The sequence below is a fragment of the Bombina bombina genome, chromosome 8 (genome assembly GCF_027579735.1).
Source record: "Bombina bombina isolate aBomBom1 chromosome 8, aBomBom1.pri, whole genome shotgun sequence".
Taxonomy (NCBI): Eukaryota; Metazoa; Chordata; class Amphibia; order Anura; family Bombinatoridae; genus Bombina; species Bombina bombina.
The window spans coordinates 273,189,045-273,214,049 of NC_069506.1; the positions used below are offsets into that span (position 1 = coordinate 273,189,045).

The 25,005-nt window shown below is 38.1% G+C and overlaps 1 protein-coding gene across 2 annotated transcripts in view; it reads right to left on the reverse strand.

Moving 5' to 3' along the window:
• Positions 1-2,990: 2,990 nt before the first annotated feature.
• The window catches only part of USP2 (ubiquitin specific peptidase 2), a 121,556-nt gene continuing 99,541 nt past the window's right edge, over positions 2,991-25,005 (reverse strand). For both annotated transcript variants that reach the window (XM_053691372.1, XM_053691371.1), the window contains exons 6-14: positions 24,736-24,847; positions 19,033-19,143; positions 16,411-16,475; positions 15,940-16,043; positions 15,439-15,516; positions 14,691-14,769; positions 5,955-6,062; positions 5,192-5,312; positions 2,991-4,885 (exon numbers count right to left, since the gene is read on the reverse strand). In XM_053691372.1, the coding sequence (XP_053547347.1) occupies positions 4,798-4,885; positions 5,192-5,312; positions 5,955-6,062; positions 14,691-14,769; positions 15,439-15,516; positions 15,940-16,043; positions 16,411-16,475; positions 19,033-19,143; positions 24,736-24,847 (866 nt within the window). In that variant the 3' untranslated portion in view covers positions 2,991-4,797. The remainder of the gene's footprint in view (positions 4,886-5,191; positions 5,313-5,954; positions 6,063-14,690; positions 14,770-15,438; positions 15,517-15,939; positions 16,044-16,410; positions 16,476-19,032; positions 19,144-24,735; positions 24,848-25,005) is intronic.

The following is a 25,005-nucleotide window of genomic DNA, read 5'->3' on the forward strand; positions in this document are numbered from 1 at the left end:
ATGAAAACTTCAATCGGATGGAAGACCTCTTCAGCGCCCCTTGGATGATGACTTCAATCGGATGGAAGACTTCTTCAGCTCCCCTTGGATTATGACTTCAATCGGATGGAAGACTTCTTCAGCGCCCCTTGGATGATGACTTTGGCCGCTGCGGATGTCCTCTTCTGTTCCATCGGTGGTCGGCTGGCTGAAGACGGCTAAAGGTAGGATGATCTTTAGGGGGGTAGTGTTAGGTTTATTTAAGGGGGCTTTGGGTTAGAGTAGGGGTGTGTGGGTGGTGGGATTTAATATTGGGGGGGGTTGTATTTTTTTTTTTTACAGGCAAAAGAGCTGAATACTTTGGGGCATGCCCCGCAAAAGGCCCTTTTAAGGGCTGGTAAGGTAATAGAGCTGTTAACTTTCGTAATTTAGAATAGGCATTTTTTTATTTTGGGGGGCTTTGTTATTTTATTAGGGGGCTTAGATTAGGTGTAAGTAGCTTAAAATTGTTGTAATATTTTTTAAATGTTTTTTTTTGTAACTTAGTTTTTTTTATTTTTTGTACTTTAGTTAGTTTATTTAATTGTATTTAATTGTAGTTATTTGTAGCTAATTTATTTAATTAATTTAATGATAGTGTAGTGTTAGGTTTAATTGTAACTTAAGTTAGGATTTATTTTACAGGTAATTTTGTATTTCTTTTAGCTAGGTAGTTATTAAATAGTTAATAACTATTTAATAACTATTCTAACTAGCTAAAATAAATACAAAGTTACCTGTAAAATAAATATAAATCCTAAAATAGCTACAATGCAATTATTAATTACATTGTAGCTATCTTAGGTTTTATTTTACAGGTAAGTATTTAGTTTTAAATAGGAATAATTTAGTTAATGATAGTGTAGTGTTAGGTGTAATTGTAACTTAGGTTAGGATTTATTTTACAGGTAAATTTGTCTTTATTTTAACTAGGTATCTATTAAATAGTTAATAACTATTTAATAGCTATTGTACCTAGTTAAAATAAATTGAAATTTGCCTGTAAAATAAAAATAAATCCTAAAATAGCTACAATATAATTATTAGTTATATTGTAGCTATATTAGGGTTTATTTTATAGGTAAGTATTTAGTTTTAAATAGGATTAATTTAGTTAATAAGAATAATATTTATTTAGATGTATTTAATTAATATTTAAGTTAGGTGGGTGTTAGGGTTAGGGTTAGACTTAGGTTTAGGGGTTAATAATTTTATTATAGTTGCGGCGGGGTCCGGGAGTGGCGGTTTAGGGGTTAATATATTTATTATAGTGGCGGCAGTGTCTGGGAGCGGCGGTTTAGGGGTTAATCAGTTTATTAGAATGGCGGTGGGCTCCGGGAGCAGCGGTTTAGGGGGTAATACATTTATTTAGTTGCGGCGGTGTAGGGGGGGACAGATTAGGGATGTTTAGACTCGGGGTACATGTTAGGGTGTTAGGTGCAGACATCTCCCATAGGAATCAATGGGATGTCGGGCAGCAGCGAACATGAACTTTCGCTATGGTCAGACTCCCATTGATTCCTATGGGATCCGCCGCCTTCAGGGCGGCGGATTGAAAACCAGGTACGCTGGGCCGGAAAAGTGCCGAGCATACCTGCTAGTCATTTGATAACTAGCAAAAGTAGTCAGATTGTGCCGAACTTGCGTTCGGAACATCTGGAGTGACGTAAGAATCGATCTGTGTCGGACTGTGTCCGGAGGATCGAAGCTTACGTCACTATATTCTACTTTTGCCGGGCAGCAGGGCTTGATAACTAAGGTGAATCAGCCTCGCCACAAATACGCTGAGGAATTCCAGCGTATTTGAGGTTGACAGCTTGATAACTAGGGGCCAATGAGTCTATCTCATATATTAGTTTTACCTTTTAAGTTGCATTAGTGAAATAAATTAACTTTTGCACGATATTTTAATTTTTCAAGTTTCACCTGTATATAGAATATATATTTATACCTATATAAAATTATTTATAGGCATAGGTTTATATATATATATATATATATATATATATATATATATATATATATATATATATAGGAATATCGATTTATAAATATATAGGACATATTCTGCTATGTGCAGAACATTGGAATGTGAAATATTTACAGTAAATTCACAGTATAACACTTTATTAAATACTAGTGGTGAAGCCCTTGTACAGGGCCATTTTCTTTATTGAAGCGGTCCTACCTGCGCTACTGCCTGTCCATGCCCCCGACCATGCCCCGCCCTGCCCCACCGCTGCACACACACCTCCTGAGCTCTTGCTCGACCATGCCCTGTCACGCCCATGCCACTGCTCAGTCACACCCCATCACACCTACTTCTTTTTGGCCATGCCCCCGCTGTGTGCGCAACTGATGATGGCGACGGGCACGTTAATAGTGTAGATGAATATTGCATAAATATGCTTTTACATGTTTTCATCTACTTAATTGCCAAGAACTCCAATGCACTTATATATATGTCTATATGTGTATACATATGTATTTATTTCTTTCTATGTGTATATATGTCTGCAAATACATATATACACATATAAATACATATGTACACACTCACACACACTATATAAATATATTTATATACACATACATACTTATTTAGACATGTATATATCTCTATGTTAAAGCCAATTGAGACCTCATGTATTTGAGCCCTTTTTTATAAATAATTTTTATTACATAGTGTTATTATGAGTGCAATGTATTTTGATGTTGTTTTGCAAGACAGTTGACCAGAGTTCTGAGGAAGCTCGATCCCAATGAGCGTTAACTTCAGTTGCGCTCAAGTGATCATGTTTACTTTCAACTTGTAATACGAGCCAAAAACCTGATGCGCATAAACTCCTTTTCGCTCGCGCTCCACTCGTTATCTGGACCTTAGCCTTTAATGTCCCTTTAAGGTTCAAATTTTCTTCAACCAAGTATTGAAACTAGGAATTTCTTTGCCTTTTGAGTGAGAAATGAAACTATTGTATTCATGTAAATTTTATTGCCATTTAATCCCGAGGAGTTAAAACAATTTATTTAATGCATTGTCTCTCCGTGAGCCACAGAGACACACTACAGCTGCATAAATTGTGCAAAAGTTTGATAGCATTTTGTTATTTGGAAGAATGAGCTTTTCCCCCCAAACTACACCTATATATTATAAGTACCCCAGGTGTGCAACATGCACACACCTCTCTTTATTGATTAGAAATACAAGTGTCTTTTTTGAGGTATAAATGTCTTATTTAAAAATACATATTGTGTTTTATGGCACAGAGCACAGGAGTTAGAAATGGTTGTAGCACCAAGTGTAATTAGTTTCTGTACATTTGCACACATGGATCTATTTTTATTACAAGCCTACACACTTACATGGTAAGCAGCAACTCATGATTTCCTAGAGAGGTTTAAGAGGTTACCTCAAAGCATTCCCTAATGGGTCAGTGCACAGTGCAACTATTAAATAACAATACATAGCAATCAGCACAGCACTTGTGTCTCTTTACACTTTGTACTCTACAACACAGACACACTTCTTACTGAGGTACCCAGTGCTTTCTACAGAAATAAACCTCTCTGAGCAGACACACATCTCTGCAGATGCAATATTATTGTACAGACACAATGTTCATTCCAAGCTTGCTCTGATGCTCTCTTCAGAAACACAGCTTTATAAATATACTATGCACAGTCATACAGTACTCTGACACACATGCCTGGGCCTCAAAAGCAATGAAATACTTAACTTTACAAAAATATTTTCTGATTTTATTGATGCACCTCCATGTCTTGGAACCCAAGGTAAGGCCTTGATGATTATCACTCTATAATACATATAGTTTACAAAGATCTCTGTCTCATATAATTTTTCCAGTCAATTTAAAAATAAATATATTATTATATTAAACACTGCACTCCAAATAGGCATTACTATTATTATTTAGGTACCCCACAAAGAGATATCATATGAACCCTTCATTGAGTGACACTAATTCTCTGAGTGATTTATTCTCCAATAAGGGATCCATTGTAAGTAAGACCACTGCCAGCAAATGAGACTGCAACTTTATAATAAGTAAGACTTAACTCATTGCACACAGGACTGCAGTACCACTCACTGACAGCAGAATGTCAGCATTACCACTCAGTAACAGCTGAGGGGGCCTCACACATATCTGTTATTGCCCCCCATAACAGCAGAGGTAGCTGCAAATGAAACATCTTTACCTCACAGTGGGTCTTGCACCCAGGCCTACTTTAACTTCTATGGATAAGGAATCAACTGGCCCAATCCTTTATAACAATTAAGTTACAGCATAATGAGCCAATATACATACACCACTCAGGGGCAGCACAGAGATCTGCATCCATACTTGCATTAACAGGAGCATAAGGAGCGGAATCTTGCCCTGCATTACAACACAGTAACAGTACACACAGGCCCGCTTTACTATTCGGTGACAGCAGAGGGCGCCATACACATGAGGATATTCTGAAGGCACTGTAACTATTTCTTGCATTATTTAACACTATCAGCCAAGGTGGCCTTCTTGCAACGCTCCACATATGCATCATTTGTCCTTTGGTAATAAGTTAAGGCATTAGTGTCTCTAAAATGCTGGTGTTTCTCCATCGGTACACACATATAATAAATATTGTCCAGTAACTCTCTTCAGTAGGTGTGGGAGTCTGCAGGGTCCCCCAGCGAGATATTACAACTGCAGTAGAAAAGAAGATAGTCTCTCTTCCCATGTTATAGGATTGTCATCAGTGCCAGTGGGCCTTGGTCTACATTCTAGATGAGGGGCCGGACAGTTCATAAAACAGAACATAAGCATCACTGCTCTTCACCTGACTAGAAGACATCGGAGTGACCCTGTGGGATAAGATAGGTGGTGAGACATGAAGACCAAAAAGGAGAGCAATGTAATATGTAACAACAAGCAATTATTAAGGAGTAAGAAGAGAGAGGAAGGAAGGAGACAAATGGAAGATTAAAAGAGAGGAAACGAGATGGAGAAGAAAGGGGATTTAGAGGGAGAGTTTGGAAAGAATTGGGTTAAATGTGAGAATTAGGCTTTGGAGGTTGATAATAGGTGTGGAAAATGGAGATGGGAAAATAAAGTTGGGAAGAGAGAGATTTGGTAAAGTTGGTATAGTGTCTTACTGGTACACTCATTACCTTGAGTCATTAAACGTGTACCACTCTCCATTGTTGGGGTTCTTACAGTACGCTGTGTAGTGGCCTCCCATGGTGGTCCCAGAGTGATTAGACACTGCATACAAATTATACAGTGCATGAGCTGAGGAACACATAAAAAGAACAGTATTAGCTGTGATCTTTGTAGGAAGGAAATCTTTAGGGCACTGTGGAACAAGTGGTGGTATCCTGGGAGAGTCTGTGGAACTATCGATTTAGGAAGTAAGTGATGTCCTGCAGTAGGAATCAGTGGTACTCAGTAATATGCAACGGTTAGTAGTGCTTAGTTAAAGGGACATAATACTTATATGCTAACTTACTTGAAAGTGATGCAGCATAACTTTAAAAAGCTGACAATAAAATATCACATAAATATTTCTATCATGTCCTTTTGGGTATCTTGTCTTTTTAAGTGGAAAAAAACCTTGCATTTGAACACACAAAGTTACCATCAATATTATTAGTTATCAAATTTCCTCTCACAATATCTGCATATGTTTTGATTCTGTGTAGATGCATGTGACTTGAGTAGCTTAAAAGAACATTGTAGTCAAAAGTTCTATCACCCATGTGAAAGGAAGCATATAAATATCTCACCATTTTTATTGTCTGAATATATATGAATATGAATCACTCAGAAGATTCTTTTTTCTTGCAATTAAAGGGACTAGTAAATCAGGTCTCATGGAAAGGTTGTTCATATACAACAGGCTAGATGCATTCAAATAAATAGGATTATACTCACCACTTTTCTCAGAGGAAAATGCTCGCAGGTCTAAATCTTTGAAAGGGAAATTCACAAAAGTGGAGAGTTTGCTGCTTCTTATTCGAGCTTCAGAGAAACGCTTAAGGTCTAAAAGGGTTGAGTCAAGGAAAAATATGTATAGAAACGTTTGGTTGAGTGGTAGGAGGGAGACTTTAACCTGGTGCAGGGTAGAGGACACTGCAAATGGGAGAGGAAAAACATAATTTATGTAAGAACTTACCTGATAAATTCATTTCTTTCATATTAGCAAGAGTCCATGAGCTAGTGACGTATGGGATATACATTCCTACCAGGAGGGGCAAAGTTTCCCAAACCTCAAAATGCCTATAAATACACCCCTCACCACACCCACAATTCAGTTTAACGAATAGCCAAGAAGTGGGGTGATAAAAAAGTGCGAAAGCATATAAAATAAGGAATTGGAATAATTGTGCTTTATACAAAATCATAACCACCACAAAAAAAGGGCGGGCCTCATGGACTCTTGCTAATATGAAAGAAATGAATTTATCAGGTAAGTTCTTACATAAATTATGTTTTCTTTCATGTAATTAGCAAGAGTCCATGAGCTAGTGACGTATGGGATAATGATTACCCAAGATGTGGATCTTTCCACACAAGAGTCACTAGAGAGGGAGGGATAAAATAAAGACAGCCAATTCCTGCTGAAAATAATCCACACCCAAAATAAAGTTTAATGAAAAACATAAGCAGAAGATTCAAACTGAAACCGCTGCCTGAAGTACTTTTCTACCAAAAACTGCTTCAGAAGAAGAAAATACATCAAAATGGTAGAATTTAGTAAAAGTATGCAAAGAGGACCAAGTTGCTGCTTTGCAAATCTGATCAACCGAAGCTTCATTCCTAAACGCCCAGGAAGTAGAAACTGACCTAGTAGAATGAGCTGTAATCCTCTGAGGCGGAGTTTTACCCGACTCAACATAGGCAAGATGAATTAAAGATTTCAACCAAGATGCCAAAGAAATGGCAGAAGCTTTCTGGCCTTTTCTAGAACCGGAAAAGATAACAAATAGACTAGAAGTCTTTCGGAAAGACTTAGTAGCTTCAACATAATATTTCAAAGCTCTAACAACATCCAAAGAATGCAACGATTTCTTCTTAGAATTCTTAGGATTAGGACATAATGAAGGAACCACAATTTCTCTACTAATGTTGTTGGAATTCACAACTTTAGGTAAAAATTCAAAAGAAGTTCGCAACACCGCCTTATCCTGATGAAAAATCAGAAAAGGAGACTCACAAGAAAGAGCAGATAATTCAGAAACTCTTCTGGCAGAAGAGATGGCCAAAAGGAACAAAACTTTCCAAGAAAGTAATTTAATGTCCAATGAATGCATAGGTTCAAACGGAGGAGCTTGAAGAGATCCCAGAACAAAATTCAAACTCCAAGGAGGAGAAATTGACTTAATGACAGGTTTTATACGAACCAAATCTTGTAAAAAACAATGAATATCAGGAAGAATAGCAATCTTTCTGTGAAAAAGAACAGAAAGAGCAGAGATTTGTCCTTTCAAGGAACTTGCGGACAAACCCTTATCTAAACCATCCTGAAGAAACTGTAAAATTCTCGGTATTCTAAAAGAATGCCAAGAAAAATGATGAGAAAGACACCAAGAAATATAAGTCTTCCAGACTCTATAATATATCTCTCTAGATACAGATTTACGAGCCTGTAACATAGTATTAATCACAGAGTCAGAGAAACCTCTTTGACCAAGAATCAAGCGTTCAATCTCCATACCTTTAAATTTAAGGATTTCAGATCCTGATGGAAAAAAGGACCTTGTGACAGAAGGTCTGGTCTTAACGGAAGAGTCCACGGTTGGCAAGAGGCCATCCGGACAAGATCCGCATACCAAAACCTGTGAGGCCATGCCGGAGCTACCAGCAGAACAAACGAGCATTCCTTCAGAATCTTGGAGATTACTCTTGGAAGAAGAACTAGAGACGGAAAGATATAGGCAGGATGATACTTCCAAGGAAGTGATAATGCATCCACTGCCTCCGCCTGAGGATCCCGGGATCTGGACAGATACCTGGGAAGTTTCTTGTTTAGATGAGACGCCATCAGATCTATTTCTGGAAGTTCCCACATTTGAACAATCTGAAGAAATACCTCTGGGTGAAGAGACCATTCGCCCGGATGCAACGTTTGGCGACTGAGATAATCCGCTTCCCAATTGTCTATACCTGGGATATGAACCGCAGAGATTAGACAGGAGCTGGATTCCGCCCAAACCAAAATTCGAGATACTTCTTTCATAGCCAGAGGACTGTGAGTCCCTCCTTGATGATTGATGTATGCCACAGTTGTGACATTGTCTGTCTGAAAACAAATGAACGATTCTCTCTTCAGAAGAGGCCAAAACTGAAGAGCTCTGAAAATTGCACGGAGTTCCAAAATATTGATCGGTAATCTCACCTCCTGAGATTCCCAAACTCCTTGTGCCGTCAGAGATCCCCACACAGCTCCCCAACCTGTGAGACTTGCATCTGTTGAAATTACAGTCCAGGTCGGAAGCACAAAAGAAGCCCCCTGAATTAAACGATGGTGATCTGTCCACCACGTTAGAGAGTGTCGAACAATCGGTTTTAAAGATATTAATTGAGATATCTTTGTGTAATCCTTGCACCATTGATTCAGCATACAGAGCTGAAGAGGTCGCATGTGAAAACGAGCAAAGGGGATCGCGTCCGATGCAGCAGTCATAAGACCTAGAATTTCCATGCATAAGGCTACCGAAGGGAATGATTGTGACTGAAGGTTTCGACAAGCTGAAATCAATTTTAGACGTCTCTTGTCTGTTAAAGACAGAGTCATGGACACTGAATCTATCTGGAAACCCAGAAAGGTTACCCTTGTCTGAGGAATCAATGAACTTTTTGGTAAATTGATCCTCCAACCATGATCTTGAAGAAACAACACAAGTCGATTCGTATGAGATTCTGCTAAATGTAAAGACTGAGCAAGTACCAAGATATCGTCCAAATAAGGAAATACCACAATACCCTGTTCTCTGATTACAGACAGAAGGGCACCGAGAACCTTTGTAAAAATTCTTGGAGCTGTAACTAGGCCAAACGGCAGAGCCACAAACTGGTAATGCTTGTCCAGAAAAGAGAATCTCAGGAACTGATAATGATCTGGATGAATCGGAATATGCAGATATGCATCCTGTAAATCTATTGTGGACATATAATGCCCTTGCTGAACAAAAGGCAAGATAGTCCTTACAGTTACCATCTTGAACGTTGGTATCCTTACATAATGATTCAATATTTTTAGATCCAGAACTGGTCTGAAGGAATTCTCCTTCTTTGGTACAATGAAGAGATTTGAATAAAACCCCATCCCCTGTTCCGAAACTGGAACTGGCATAATTACTCCAGCCAACTCTAGATCTGAAACACAATTCAGAAATGCTTGAGCTTTCACTGGATTTACTGGGACACGGGAAAGAAAAAATCTCTTTGCAGGAGGTCTCATCTTGAAACCAATTCTGTACCCTTCTGAAACAATGTTCTGAATCCAAAGATTGTGAACAGAATTGATCCAAATTTCATTGAAAAAACGTAACCTGCCCCCTACCAGCTGAGCTGGAATGAGGGCCGCACCTTCATGTGGACTTAGAAGCAGGCTTTGCCTTTCTAGCAGGCTTGGATTTATTCCAGACTGGAGATGGTTTCCAAACTGAAACTGCTCCTGAGGATGAAGGATTAGGCTTTTGTTCTTTGTTGAAACGAAAGGAACGAAAACGATTATTAGCCCTGTTTTTACCCTTAGATTTTTTATCCTGTGGTAAAAAAGTTCCTTTCCCACCAGTAACAGTTGAGATAATAGAATCCAACTGAGAACCAAATAATTTGTTACCCTGGAAAGAAATGGAAAGTAGAGTTGATTTAGAAGCCATATCAGCATTCCAAGTCTTAAGCCATAAAGCTCTTCTAGCTAAAATAGCTAGAGACATAAACCTGACATCAACTCTGATAATATCAAAAATGGCATCACAGATAAAATTATTAGCATGCTGAAGAAGAATAATAATATCATGAGAATCATGATCTGTTACTTGTTGCGCTAAAGTTTCCAACCAAAAAGTTGAAGCTGCAGCAACATCAGCCAATGATATAGCAGGTCTAAGAAGATTACCTGAACACAGATAAGCTTTTCTTAGAAAGGATTCAATTTTCCTATCTAAAGGATCCTTAAAGGGACAGTCAACCCAAAAATTACTTTAACTTATTTAGATTAGTTAAATAATGATCTTTACAGTAAACTGTAGCCAAATTTTCATCTAAATAAACTTTGGCAGAAAATACATTTACTGATCTCATCTGGCCTTTTTGAAATGGCCGCCTGACCCCTCCTCCTCTGACGTCTCCCAAAAGCTTGTACTAACAGGATCCTGTCCTTTCTTCTCGTCCCTGCGCGCTCCTGCAATTTCAGCTCTCTAGCAGCTGTTCATACCCGGCACTCACTGCCTCTCATCCATGCTGTGCGCTGCGTGTTACAGAGAATGAGAGGCAGTGAGTGCCGGGCAGGCGGCGATGTGATGGTCTGTGCCCCAGATTATAATAGAGAAATGATATCCAACCAGGAGCTGACTGGGCACTAGAATAAAACAGACCTTACCAAGCAATTGTTATTATATTTTATGTTTTTTAGCAGATACCTAAATCCACATTCAACTTTATCTCAATTGATGTGGCTTGTGCCCCTGATTTTACAGCTGCGGTCCGTTACAGAAATACACCCTCCCTGCATTTGAGTGTCTGATGACCCCTTATAACCTGATTGCTCCCCAAAAAAGTAGGCACTTAGGCAGAAATAAATTTGCGCCCTTGCAGGTCTTAGAACATTTATCTAATGCGAGTGTGATCGCACAGTACTGGGACACCGGACGCAAATTTATTTCTGCCTAAGTGCCTATTTTTGTTTGGAGCAATCAGGTTATAAGGGGTCATCAGACCCGGTGGTACATTGTCTTGTGTTTATCACTACACATGAGCTCAGCACACGCTACCTTGCCCACTGTCCTTTTTACCAGAGCCTGTCACAACACATGGACGCAGCACCCCTTCACCTTGCCCACTGGCTGTGCATGCACACACCACCTTACACACTGTCCTGTGCACCACGGTGTTTCACTACACATCACCCCTTTACCTTGTCCCACTGCAGCCACTGCCACACAGCCGCATCGAGCTTGTGCCCCTGATTTTACAGCTGCGGTCCGTTACAGAAATACACCCTCCCTGCATTTGAGTATCTGATGACCCCTTATAACCTGATTGCTCCCACCTTGGCACAAGAGGTGGTGTGATCTTACTCGCCTCCCAGACGCTGCTCCTGTTTCATCTAAAGGTTTGTGCCAGCTATGAACACACTGACAGCTTTGCACATGTGTATACAGACCTACACAAACTATAGTCATCTCTCAGCTTCCGTTTACATGGGATGTCCCTGCACACCGGTTGGTGTTTGTGGTGCTCTTAGCAAACGTTTTAGGTCCTAAAAAGATTTCTTAGAAACCAGTGAGTGTAATTTCATCTTCACTGTGATCAAACTCAACCAGCGGAGAGCAACAAATGTAACGTCTGCTGTAAGAGCAAGCTGCAGATTTATCACATAACGTATTGTCCCGGACACACAGTATACAGGCTGTATATACCGTTATATGTGATAAATCTGCAGCTTGCTCTTACAGCAGACGTTACATTTGTTGCTCTCCGCTGGTTGAGTTTGATCACAGTGAAGATGAAATTACACTCACTGGTTTCTAAGAAATCTTTTTAGGACCTAAAACGTTTGCTCGATGCGGCTGTGTGGCAGTGGCTGCAGTGGGACAAGGTAAAGGGGTGATGTGTAGTGAAACACCGTGGTGCACAGGACAGTGTGTAAGGTGGTGTGTGCATGCACAGCCAGTGGGCAAGGTGAAGGGGTGCTGCGTCCATGTGTTGTGACAGGCTCTGGTAAAAAGGACAGTGGGCAAGGTAGCGTGTGCTGAGCTCATGTGTAGTGATAAACACAAGACAATGTACCACCGGGTCTGATGACCCCTTATAACCTGATTGCTCCAAACAAAAATAGGCACTTAGGCAGAAATAAATTTGCGTCCGGTGTCCCAGTACTGTGCGATCACACTCGCATTAGATAAATGTTCTAAGACCTGCAAGGGCGCAAATTTATTTCTGCCTAAGTGCCTACTTTTTTGGGGAGCAATCAGGTTATAAGGGGTCATCAGACACTCAAATGCAGGGAGGGTGTATTTCTGTAACGGACCGCAGCTGTAAAATCAGGGGCACAAGCCACATCAATTGAGATAAAGTTGAATGTGGATTTAGGTATCTGCTAAAAAACATAAAATATAATAACAATTGCTTGGTAAGGTCTGTTTTATTCTAGTGCCCAGTCAGCTCCTGGTTGGATATCATTTCTCTATTATAATCTGGGGCACAGACCATCACATCGCCGCCTGCCCGGCACTCACTGCCTCTCATTCTCTGTAACACGCAGCGCACAGCATGGATGAGAGGCAGTGAGTGCCGGGTATGAACAGCTGCTAGAGAGCTGAAATTGCAGGAGCGCGCAGGGACGAGAAGAAAGGACAGGATCCTGTTAGTACAAGCTTTTGGGAGACGTCAGAGGAGGAGGGGTCAGGCGGCCATTTCAAAAAGGCCAGATGAGATCAGTAAATGTATTTTCTGCCAAAGTTTATTTAGATGAAAATTTGGCTACAGTTTACTGTAAAGATCATTATTTAACTAATCTAAATAAGTTAAAGTAATTTTTGGGTTGACTGTCCCTTTAAACGAAGTACCATCTGACGTAGGAATAGTAGTACGTTTAGCAAGGGTAGAAATAGCCCCATCAACTTTAGGGATTTTATCCCAAAATTCTAATCTGTCAGACGGCACAGGATATAATTGCTTAAAACGTTTAGAAGGAGTAAATGAATTACCCAATTTATCCCATTCTTTGGAAATTACTGCAGAAATAGCATTAGGAACAGGAAAAACTTCTGGAATAACCACAGGAGATTTAAATACCTTATCTAAATGTTTAGAATTAGTATCAAGAGGACCAGAATCCTCTATTTCTAAAGCAATTAGTACTTCTTTAAGTAAAGAACGAATAAATTCCATTTTAAATAAATATGAAGATTTATCAGCATCAATCTCTGAGACAGAATCCTCTGAACCAGAAGAGTCATCAGAATCAGAATGATGATGTTCATTTAAAAATTCATCTGTAGGGAGAGAAGTTTTAAAAGATTTTTTACGTTTACTAGAAGGAAAAATAACAGACATAGCCTTCTTGATGGATTCAGAAACAAAATCTCTTATGTTATCAGGAACATTCTGCACCTTAGATGTTGAAGGAACTGCAACAGGCAATGGTACTTTACTAAAGGAAATATTATCTGCATTAACAAGTTTGTCATGACAATTAATACAAACAACAGCCGGAGGAATAGCTACCAAAAGTTTACAGCAGATACACTTAGCTTTGGTAGATCCAGCACTAGACAGCGATTTTCCTGTAGTATCTTCTGACTCAGATGCAACGTGAGACATCTTGCAATATGTAAGAGAAAAAACAACATATAAAGCAAAATTGATCAAATTCCTTAAATGACAATTTCAGGAATGGGAAAAAATGCCAAAGAACAAGCTTCTAGCAACCAGAAGCAATGAAAAATGAGACTTAAATAATGTGGAGACAAAAGCGACGCCCATATTTTTTAGCGCCAAATAAGACGCCCACATTATTTGGCGCCTAAATGATTTTGGCGCCAAAAATGACGCCACATCCGGAACGCCGACATTTTTGGCGCAAAATAACGTAAAAAATGACGCAACTTCCGGCGACACGTATGACGCCGGAAACGGAAAAGATTTTTTGCGCCAAAAAAGTCCGCGCCAAGAATGACGCAATAAAATGAAGCATTTTCAGCCCCCGCGAGCCTAACAGCCCACAGGGAAAAAAGAATCAAATTTTTGAAGGTAAGAAAAAATTATTAATTCAAATGCATTATCCCAAATATGAAACTGACTGTCTGAAAAATAAGGAATGTTGAACATTCTGAGTCAAGGCAAATAAATGTTTGAATACATATATTTAGAACTTTATAAACAAAGTGCCCAACCATAGCTTAGAGTGTCACAGAAAATAAGATTTACTTACCCCAGGACACTCATCTACATATAGCAGATAGCCAAACCAGTACTGAAACGAGAATCAGCAGAGGTAATGGTATATAAGAGTATATCGTCGATCTGAAAAGGGAGGTAAGAGATGAATCTCTACGACCGATAACAGAGAACCTATGAAATAGACCCCGTAGAAGGAGATCACTGCATTCAAATAAGCAAAACTCTCCTCACATCCCTCTGACATTCACTGCACGCTGAGAGGAAAACCGGGCTCCAACCTGCTGCGGAGCGCATATCAACGTAGAATCTAGCACAAACTTACTTCACCACCTCCATAGGAGGCAAAGTTTGTAAAACTGAATTGTGGGTGTGGTGAGGGGTGTATTTATAGGCATTTTGAGGTTTGGGAAACTTTGCCCCTCCTGGTAGGAATGTATATCCCATACTTCACTAGCTCATGGACTCTTGCTAATTACATGAAAGAAAGTACATTTTATAAGGACAAAGTAGACTATAATAAACAGTGGAAAAGGATACGAAGGACAAGTATTTTGGGGAATCTCTGGATGGTGAATTTTTTGGTACATCTTCTACGAGCCTTACATCTGCAACATGTCTGTAAGGAGCAGAGAAAGAGATAAATGAGCAACACTGTAACCTCCAAGTCTAGCAGTGGTGATAGTGTGAATGTTAGTCTGAGTGACCCTGCAAGAGACAATAAGTCCTCTGATCTGAGGTTGAGCCTTCAAAGAACCAGTCTATTTGTCTCCTGACCTGAAAGCAACCTTATAAATGAGAAAGCATGCCTCCTTGGCAGAGATTGTAAAATTGTGATACCTGGTCTGAGTTTATATGACCCATGGTCTGAGGCTGACCTAATGGAGAAGTATACAATGTGATCACAAAGTCTCAGAGTGGAGGCCAATGATTTAAATGTAACCCTTGGTCTAAATAGATCCCTGTAGGATGTTGACAATGTGACTGCAGGTCTAAGAGTATCCCTGCAGTGGCTAATATTCACTAAAAGCCCTTGACAATCTCTCTAGTCTGACCTTGTTAGGCAGGATCAGACTAATATACTTCAGGAAAGTTCTCCTCTGTGAGCTAAAAGAGGCTGCTTGGTGGTAACTGGCCATAGAACAAGCTACTGAGCTATTGTTCGTTCCTGGTAGAGTGCTTCTCTTTCTGTATGTACTATTTAATTCATGGTCTGAGTGTGACCTTGCATGAATATTGTAACCACAAATCTGAGGGTGACTCTAGAGAACCCTTAAGTGACACTCACTGGTTTTTCATCACCATCCAGCACATCTTCCTTGGTAAACAGGCGTATGCAATCCATCAGGGACACTTCAGATGTACTCTACATTATAAAAAAAAAATGGACAGAAAATTATACAAAAGAAGCATCATGGAGAGAAAGTGTTATACAGGTTTAATAGTGGACATTCATAAAAAAGAAACATTGTATAATGGAAGTAATATACTTCTGGCATATGCAAGTAATATACTTCTGGCATATGCAAGTAATATACTTCTGGCATATGCAAGTAATATATTTCTGGCATATGCTTGGTAATAGAGGGTTAATCTGATGAGTTTTATATAGAGGGAATGTTATACTGAGTTGTATAACTGTGTTATAGAGATGGGTGAAGACATGATGTTGAATATTGTTTTCTGTTGATATCTGATATGAGGTGGGACGCAATATCATACATTGTGCCATGGTATGACACGGTTTGTCCTGGTGTCGCATGATGTGACAAGGTACGAGGAGACTTACCTTAGCAATGGGAAGCGACAAGTCCCAGAACGGGTCAAACACAGTGGAACAATATCCACATTCAGTGCATGTCAGGGAACTCTTTAACTGCCCTACAAACAGCTCTGTGGGGAAAAGTGAAACAGGAAAAAGTGAGACTATGAGGGGAAGAGATAGGGAGAGCAAAACAGAGAAAGAGGAGAAAGAGGAGAAAGAAAGATGGCAAAGACGCGTGGTAAGAAAAAGTAGAGCTCTTATGGGAGAGACAATGTGAAAGAACATATGGTGCATAAGAGAAAGATATGAAAGATAAAGAATGAGCGTCACACACTGTATATTACACACACTGTATATTACATACACAGGCACATACAGTCTGGCAAGCATCACCATACTTAATTGTAGGTAAAAGTAGCAGAAGTTTCAGTGAAACCAATCCATACTGGGCTGCACTCACATTGCCTCTCATATCCTGCACAACCCACAACTTACCCACAATCCTACTGTCCTCCCTCTCTAGATATCTCTTCCACATTTGCTTTCCTTTTTCTGTGTCACTGCAGAGAGGATGATAAACAAAAGGAAAGGGGGTCAGCAATGAAGACAGTCAGTCTGGAGCAATGAAAATTCAGGAACTGGGGCAGGGGACAGACGTGGGCTCAGAAAATTAGACATATACACAGAAGATCAGTTATTGTGAGGGAAAGATGGAGGAGATCAGCCACTAGGGTAGAGGGCGAGACATGAAAGGGGCACTGAAAACCTGTCATTTTTTTTAATTATTTTTTTTTAGTGAAGATGCCAAAAAAGAAAATTCTCTAACCTTAGTTAAAATACGTAAAATAACACAAATTGTCCAAACCAGTTATTTGATAAAATACCTTTAATACCGAATGGTCATAAATGGGCGCAAACGACATTTGCAAACTACACACAACAACGTAGTCTATTTGTATATTCAGCTCTAAGTGTTTATGAAAACGCTGACTATAAATTTCAGGAGACCGTGTAGAACAGAACGATCTGATTCAGAACAAGGAACAGTCTGGCATAAGGTATGAGAAGAGAACAGTTAGCAGAGCTGTCATTAAAAGTTGTATAATAACCTGTAATTAGTTACATAAGCATGAGCACACTAGTGTATGACTTTGTGGCCATTGGTGACAATGAAAGCTTGGCTGAAAGCCAGCTCTGTGATGTGTTTTACAAAGTTTAGTATTCATAGAAACACCACACAAAGCAGATTATGTTTTAACCAGATCAGCCTAGCTGAGATTTTTTATATATCCCAAAAATAACACTGAACTTGTTTCCAACTAGTAAGAGGTCTAAAACCATAATATTTATCTGTTTTGTACAGAACATTCCCTTAATGGGACATTAAAGTTGTTTTTGTTGAAAGTATTTTAAAATGTACTATATTTTTTTATTGTGTGTGTAATACAGATGTTCCTGAGAAAAAAAAAACACTTGTGAGGTGTGTCCAGTTTGAACAGAGATGTACATTTCATGATAGCCTCAAAAATAAAATATTTATATTTGTTCTTTAATATGCATGATACACATTTTTATAGTTTAGTGTCCCTTTAATACAAATTTGCATGAGCAAAATTCTCAATAGCCTGGGTTTGTTTCCGGATAATTAATTATCAAGTTATGTAATCAGCACTGTATATTAAACTATTTTTTTAAATATATTTTTTGGCCTTACACAAATATAGTTTAAAGGGACAGTAAAGTCAAAATTAAACTTTCCTGATTCAAATAGAGCACTGTTTTTTAAACTTGTCCTCAGGCCTCCCTAGTAGGCCAGATTTTCAGGATCTCTTGGGTGAGAGCAGGTAAAATAACCATGTTTACTAATCATCTGATTATTTCACCTGTGCTGTAATTCAGATATCCTCAAAATCTGGCCTGTTAGGGAGGCCGAGGACAGGTTTGAAAACCAGTGAAATAGAGCATGCAGTTTTAAACAACTTTCAATTTACTAAAATAATCTAATTTACTTTGTTCTCTTATGATCCTTAGTTGAAATGCAAATTTATGTAGGCTGAGGAGCAGCAATGCACCACTGGGAGCTAGCTGCTGATTGCTGGCTGCATATATATGCTCACCAATATGTGTTCAGATAGCTCCCAGTAGTGCATTGCTGCTCCTTCAACAAAGGATACCAAAAGAATAAAGCACATTTGAAAATAGAAGTAAATTAGAACGTTGTTAAAAACGGTCTGCTCTATATGAATCATTTAAGAATAATGTTGGGTTTCATGTACCTTTCGTAATGATAATAATCAAATGCTCCAAGAAGTGGCTGACCCAGAAATTGCAATAAGGATGTTTGCTGGTTAATTACACCTATTGGTTGCAAATAAAGCAGTGCATACTAATTCAGGACTTGATAAATATAAAGCAGTAGTGGACAAAAGTATTTACAAATTTAGGAGTCTGCAACCAAACAATTGTTTTTAGGACCAAAGGGTGTAGGAAGATTAAGAATAATTCATAAAGTTAGGAGCCAGTAGTAATTGTACGTGTTGTGTCTAAAGTTGCCACCTCGGCCATGTTTTCCTGGACACTTATGAGTTACACATGCTGCAGGGTAAGCAGGGCAGAACATGTATTATGTCTCTGGACATCACATGAATAGTGCTGATAAGGAGCACAATACATGTTCCTCCCTGATTTCCCTGCAGCATGTGTAACTCATAAGTGTCCAGGATGGCCGAGGTGACAACCCTAGTTATGTCTCTCTGGTTACTGGAATTTGTCAAGACCTGGTGCATACAAATTAAGTGCTAGTGTTGAAATTCTTGTAGTTGTGGCTCTATTAATAACAAGGGGGGATATAGTCACAAATCAGCAAACATAAAAACACAAGTAAACCTGTAAAGTAGAAATAAATATAATTTGTGTCTTTCTCTTCTCTATTAAAAAACTGTTAGTCTCAAGGTCTGATAATTTGAAGATTGAGACAGAAGTGCATTTTTATTATCTGTACTTTTTTATGGCCTATTTATAATTATGGTTATGGTGGTGGAGGGGTTAATACGTTTAAACATTGACTTAGAACAAAAGCAGGTGTTACAAATCCCATTATCTACTACCTATACTTACGGCATGTGATCCAGGTCCTGAGTTGAGGGCTTAGGCCTGACAGTCACTCTGTTGACTTCATTGTGTAACCCATCCAGGAGGAATCTTAAAAACTCCTGAGCATCTTGCTGGCTATAGGGAAAACCATTTTGCATTTAAAAGTCAAGTCAATTAGCCCAACCCTTTATGTAATTGGCTTGTTTGGAAAGGCAAATGGGTCTGACTAGAGAGGGTAACGAGGCACATGAATTCTAGATTGGGTGAGAGGAGATGCATAGAAGTAAACAATATATTAAAGAACTTTGAGGGCATAAGTCATTGGTGCTTTTGGTGATTTAAAAGTAGGCAAAAAGAAAATGTTTTGGTTGAGATTAGTACTGAATTTAGCCTTTAAAATGACGGCTTTAAACTGCATTTTCTTACATTTATTTTATTTGCCTATTAATAAGGTTTGCAATGAATGTGTTTTGCTCACAGAAATGCATTCAAAGTTCAAGAAGTAGGTAAAAGATACAAAGTAATGACGGGCATTCTTCAAAAAGTTGCATATACAGTATGTGCAGTCAATTTTAACAGAAAAAGGGTTTCCAACGATATTCTAGATTTTGTAGCCACCAATCAGTAAGTGCTACCCAGGTTCTGAACCAACAATAGGCCGACTCCTAAGCTTACATTCCTGTTTTTCAAATATAGATACCAAGAGAACAAAGAAGAATTGATAATTGGTGTAAATTAGAAAGTTTCTTAACTCTTAGCTCTATCTGAATCATGAAAGAAACAATTTGGATTTCATAGCCCTTTAATTTAAAATGCAAAATAAGAGTGGGGACAATGTGCGAAGTGGAGATATAGGGCTTGATTCTCTAAAACTCTCCACTCAGGCAAGGGTATCTAAGATGGTCCGTGTGCAATGCAAGACACCTCACACGAGTTTAGAAAGGCTCATTTTGCTTAGTGTTCCCTGCATTTCAACATGTAAAGGAGAGACACGTACAGTACAATATACTACTATATGAACTAAGAATTTTATTTCATTTACATTTGGTGCTTAATATTTTAATTTTGTACTTTGTATCTTGTGTTACAATGTATTTAGATGTTGTATATACTAGCCTCTTCAGGATTGTGATTTGTATTAATTTTAATTGTACTTCAACTTTTAGGATCCTACTTTGTATATTTCTGTGTATGTTTTACAAATTGCATTGCACTTTCTATTATTTTTAAGTGATAGAATCCATGCAGTTTCAGAGAGTTGGCTGGACAGGGATGTTCCTTGAGTGTGTCAAAAAAGCAATTACTATAGAGCATAAACATTGCTGGAACACAACTCACACTACTTGCACTTTTGCTCTGGTAATACAAGTCCATAGTTAATATTTGTTGTTTCCAATTTACTTCTATTATCTAATTTTCTTTATTCTTTTGATATCCTTTGTTGAAAAAATAGACTCAGTAACTGCTGATTGGTGACTGCACATAGATGACTCATGTGATTGGTTCACCCATGTGCATTGCTATTTCTTCAACAAAGGATATCTGAAAAATGAAGAAAATTAAAATTGTATTCTCTATCTGAATTATGAAAGAAAACATTTGGGTTTCATGTCCCTTTTAATACAATATAAAATGATTAATTATGTGTAGTTAAAAAAATTGCAATATAATTTCATTATTTATTTTTCCCTCTTCCTGTAATTTAACTGTGAAAATTGTTTTTCTAAATTCCATTGAATTTCTATAAAGTAATGGGTGCCATTATTATATTATTCATCTTTCCTACTGAGGACAATTAGGGACAGACATAACGCAGGCAATAAAAAGGACTATGTAAGCAAGGCTGTGTGGAACATAGTATTGTTAATGTAATAATTTAACAGGGCTTCCACACTTGCACCGTCCGTTTTATTGCCTGTTTTATATCTGCCCCTAATTTTCCTCAGCAGGAAAGGCTGATAAGTGAAAAACTCAAGTTGAAACATGATGGTGCCAATTAGTTTATACAAACTTAAGTACTTTATAGGAAACTAAACCTTTACACTTACATCTTCAATATTTAAATAACTAATATAGGCCTCAATCACCATCTGTTAGTAGCGGCTTTTTCGGCTCTTTTTTGGGCTGAAAAGGCAACTATTCCATTTGGCGCAATCACAATAGCAATGTTTATATTACAAGCCCAAAGTTATTTTTTAGCACTCAAATTATATTTTAGGATGTGCTATCGTCTGCATGTCTGATTGTACAAGTGAGCTAAATCTTTCACATAAAGCAGTGAAATTCATGTTGGATATCATGAGTGCTAAGCTGATGATGTGCTAAGGCAAGGGTGCTCTAAGCTGATGGTGTGCAAACGTCTACAGCAATGAGTGAGCGTATAAGCTTTGTGTTATCAGTTCTGTGCAATTTATAATCTGGCCCTATATTTTCTAAACGTTTTACACTGCAAACTCACTGATTTATGTTGCCAGCTGTATGCTGGGTAAGTTTGTTTAAAATACACAAAAAAACAATGTATACTAAACTAGAATCAATTACAAGTCAAATTGTAGTGCAATTTCAGTTTAATTTGTATTTGCTTCAGACTGAGAATTTATATTAGTCATGGGTGGATTTCTATAAACATCACTGTCTGCAGTGAAATTCTCTATCCTAGGAGCCTTCATTGCTCTCAATTTAAGACTTTAAGGCTGCCAAGTTCTGTAAGTTTACTTAGAGAATTCAATGAGTTCTGTTTCTTTAAAGGAAGAGTCTGCTTGATTTTTTTTTATTGTTTAAAAACATAGATAATGCCTTTACTACCCATTACCCAGCTTTGCATTACCAACATTGTTATATTCATATATTTTATAACCTCTAAACCTCTAAATATCGGCCTGTTTCTAAGGCCCTGCAGGCCGCCTCTGATCTCACTGCATTTTATTAGCTTTTCACTGCCAGACAGCACTAGTTCACGTGTGCCATATAGATAGCATTGTGCTCACATATGTGGAGTTATGCAGGAACCAGCACTAGTTGGCTAAAATGCAAATTTGTAAAAAGTACTGAGATAAGGGGCAGTCTACAGAGGCTTAGATACAAGGTAATCACAGAGGTAAAAAGAGTATTAATATAACTGTTGTTTATGCTAAACTGGGCAATTGGTAATAAAGAAATAATCTATCTTTTTAAACAATACCATTTTTTAAGTAGACTGTCCCTTTAAGGTCTGCCAAATGGTTTCCCTAGCTGAAGAGTTTTTATTGTCTCTGATCTACATGGGAGGTGTTTAGGTTACTGAGTAGGTAGTTTTATATCCTATCTGGATGGACAGGTCTGTGTTTGCAGACGTAAGTGATCTATTTTCTTCTGTGCAGGTAGAACAGGAGAACTATTCAGGGTCACATACTTTTTTGGATCCTGGAATTCTTGAACAGTAATTAGACAAGATTACCATACTTTGAGTTCCCTGGTTAATTGAAGTTTCTTATGTCTTTCACTTCATATTGTTTTGTGATTAGAATATATATGTCATATAAATAAAGAATTTACAATGAAATGGTGTTAATACATTTTAGGGTGGAGTAAATAATAACTGGATAATATTAAGGTAGGTTTTTAAACAGACAAGAATGTGATGCAATATTACATCACTCCAGCCCTTGCATTGTCGGTGCATTAGTGTACACTTTGTGTTTTGTTGTTTTTTACTTTTGTATAAAATACATCTAAATATTCCTCTTCTTTCAGCCTCTTGTGTTAACCCTGTACTCGTACCCCCCAACTGTCCCGATTTTCGCGGGACAGTCCCGATTTTAGGGGTCTATCCCCCTGTCCCGGGTTGCTAGCCATCTGTCCCGAGTTGCCCAGGCATTAAACATTTTTTTATAAATTCTATTGGGCCCATACTCAGAAGCAGCTGGCTTTGCTCTGACAGGGTTAGATACCTGTTAGATTCCCTGTGGAAAAGGAATTGTGTGTGGGTTAAGCAGGAGTAAGAAGGCTATTATGTAGTGTGCTACTGTGCATTTTTGCTGACTTTAAAGGCCAGAATCTATAATATTAATGGTGAATGCAGAGAGCAGTTTTAAAGAATTTATTATTAAATGTCCAATTAAGATAAAAATATTTAGCACTGTCTCTGCAAAGGCTAATTAAATACATAGCTCACATAGCCATACCAGTGGTTTGAGCTTGTGTTTGATTTGCTGCCTAAGTATATTAAAATATATGACTTTATTTAGAATTTTATTTATATTACTTTGGTCTTATGATTTTTAAGCCCCGCCCACCACATTTCAAATGTTTTGCCGTGGGGGGGCGGGGGGGGGGTCCCTCTTTTGAATTTTGAAATGTTGGGAGGTATGCTGTACTTGGCTTTGTTTTCTTGAAATGAAGGTTGTTATTTCTTGAACAAACACTCTATCTGGGCTGTACTTTTATATAATACTGATTATTATGCTAGTAAACTAGTGGATATCTTACCATCTTATGTGTTCACAAACAGTGTTGCATGTTTTATTTTTAGAACTTCAATTAGAATATATCACAGGAAGATTTAAAAATATATTTAAGGATTTTTTTCCTCAAATACAGCCTTTTTTCATACCTCACTCATAGCACAAATGTGTATGTTATTTATACTGAATTTTGAAATTAAAATTTGACATAAGTGTGCATAAACTTTATTAATCTAAAGAAAAAAAAGATTTTCAGTTTACGTAAATAACATTAATGTAACACATGCCATTGTTTTTGTTCGTAGCATTAACTGCTGCATTATGGTTATTAACCATTTATACATAGAGTATATGTTCAGTATGGATATTTTCTCGTCTTTACATCAAGGAAACTAATCAATTTTCTTTTAATGAAACTTCTAAAAAAACAACTTTGTATTAGTTATTTCTACCTATATGATCCACTGTGGAGTGGTAAATATACGTATATCTATATATATAAATATATATATATAAAGTAAGAAATTGGGTAATCCTAGCATTACCCAAGTGGCTGTGGGTAAAGCCCAATGTAACGATTAATTTTCTCAGAGTGCATTGAGTCACTGCATCAAACATATATATACGATGCACTGTAATTCACACATCTTCACTAACTTTTTTGCCTCCATCTGGGGGGTTCAAGGGGGACAAAGTCCCCCATGAAAACCTCCTTCCCCAAGGTTCACTTGTGGTGGATGCCAGAGGATCGGCGGAGCCCCTTCCATGAACCCCCCCAGGCAGAGGCAAAAAAAAATAGTGTAGGTGGGGGAATTACATTACATTGGGCTTTACCCACGACCGCTTGGGTAGGATTACCCGGATTTCTGATTTTACCTGTAACATATACACAGTGTTCTCTACAGAAATTTTTTCTAGCCTGGGTGGCATTATGAAATAGCTGGGTAGGGGTAGTGTAATATTTTCTAATATTATATAATTTTCAGCTATCCAAAGCACAAATTAATAGCATAATTTAACATAAATGTATTTAATGATAAATTAATTCATTTTGCAATAAAAATTGAACACGTTTAATACTGGTTTATTTTAGCTTAAAATTGGCGAAAGTTTTAGCCAGGTGGTAAAATCAGCCGGATGGTGCACCCACTAAAAAAGTCCTGGGGAGAACACTGATAAAGATAGATAGATAGATAGATAGATAGATAGATAGATAGATAGATAATGTTGCTAGTTAGCAACATGAGTTAGTACATTAGGATTTGCATTTTATGGAAGGTCTTACTTGTATCCCATGAAGCGAGGAGCATATCTCTGTATCTGTGTCTTGAAATCTGAAGGACTCACCACCTCATTGACTGAACTGGTCCATAGGTCTTGGAGCAGTCGAGCAAACTCTGCAGGTTTAGGTTCAAGAGGGGATAGGGGAGCAAGATGAGAGATAAACAATGACAGTGTGTGTGTTTTGAACCTGCAGCTGTGTCTATCTCTGTTATAGTAAATCTGTTACTGTGTATTTATCTGAGTGTTACTGTAATTTATAAGTCACTGACCT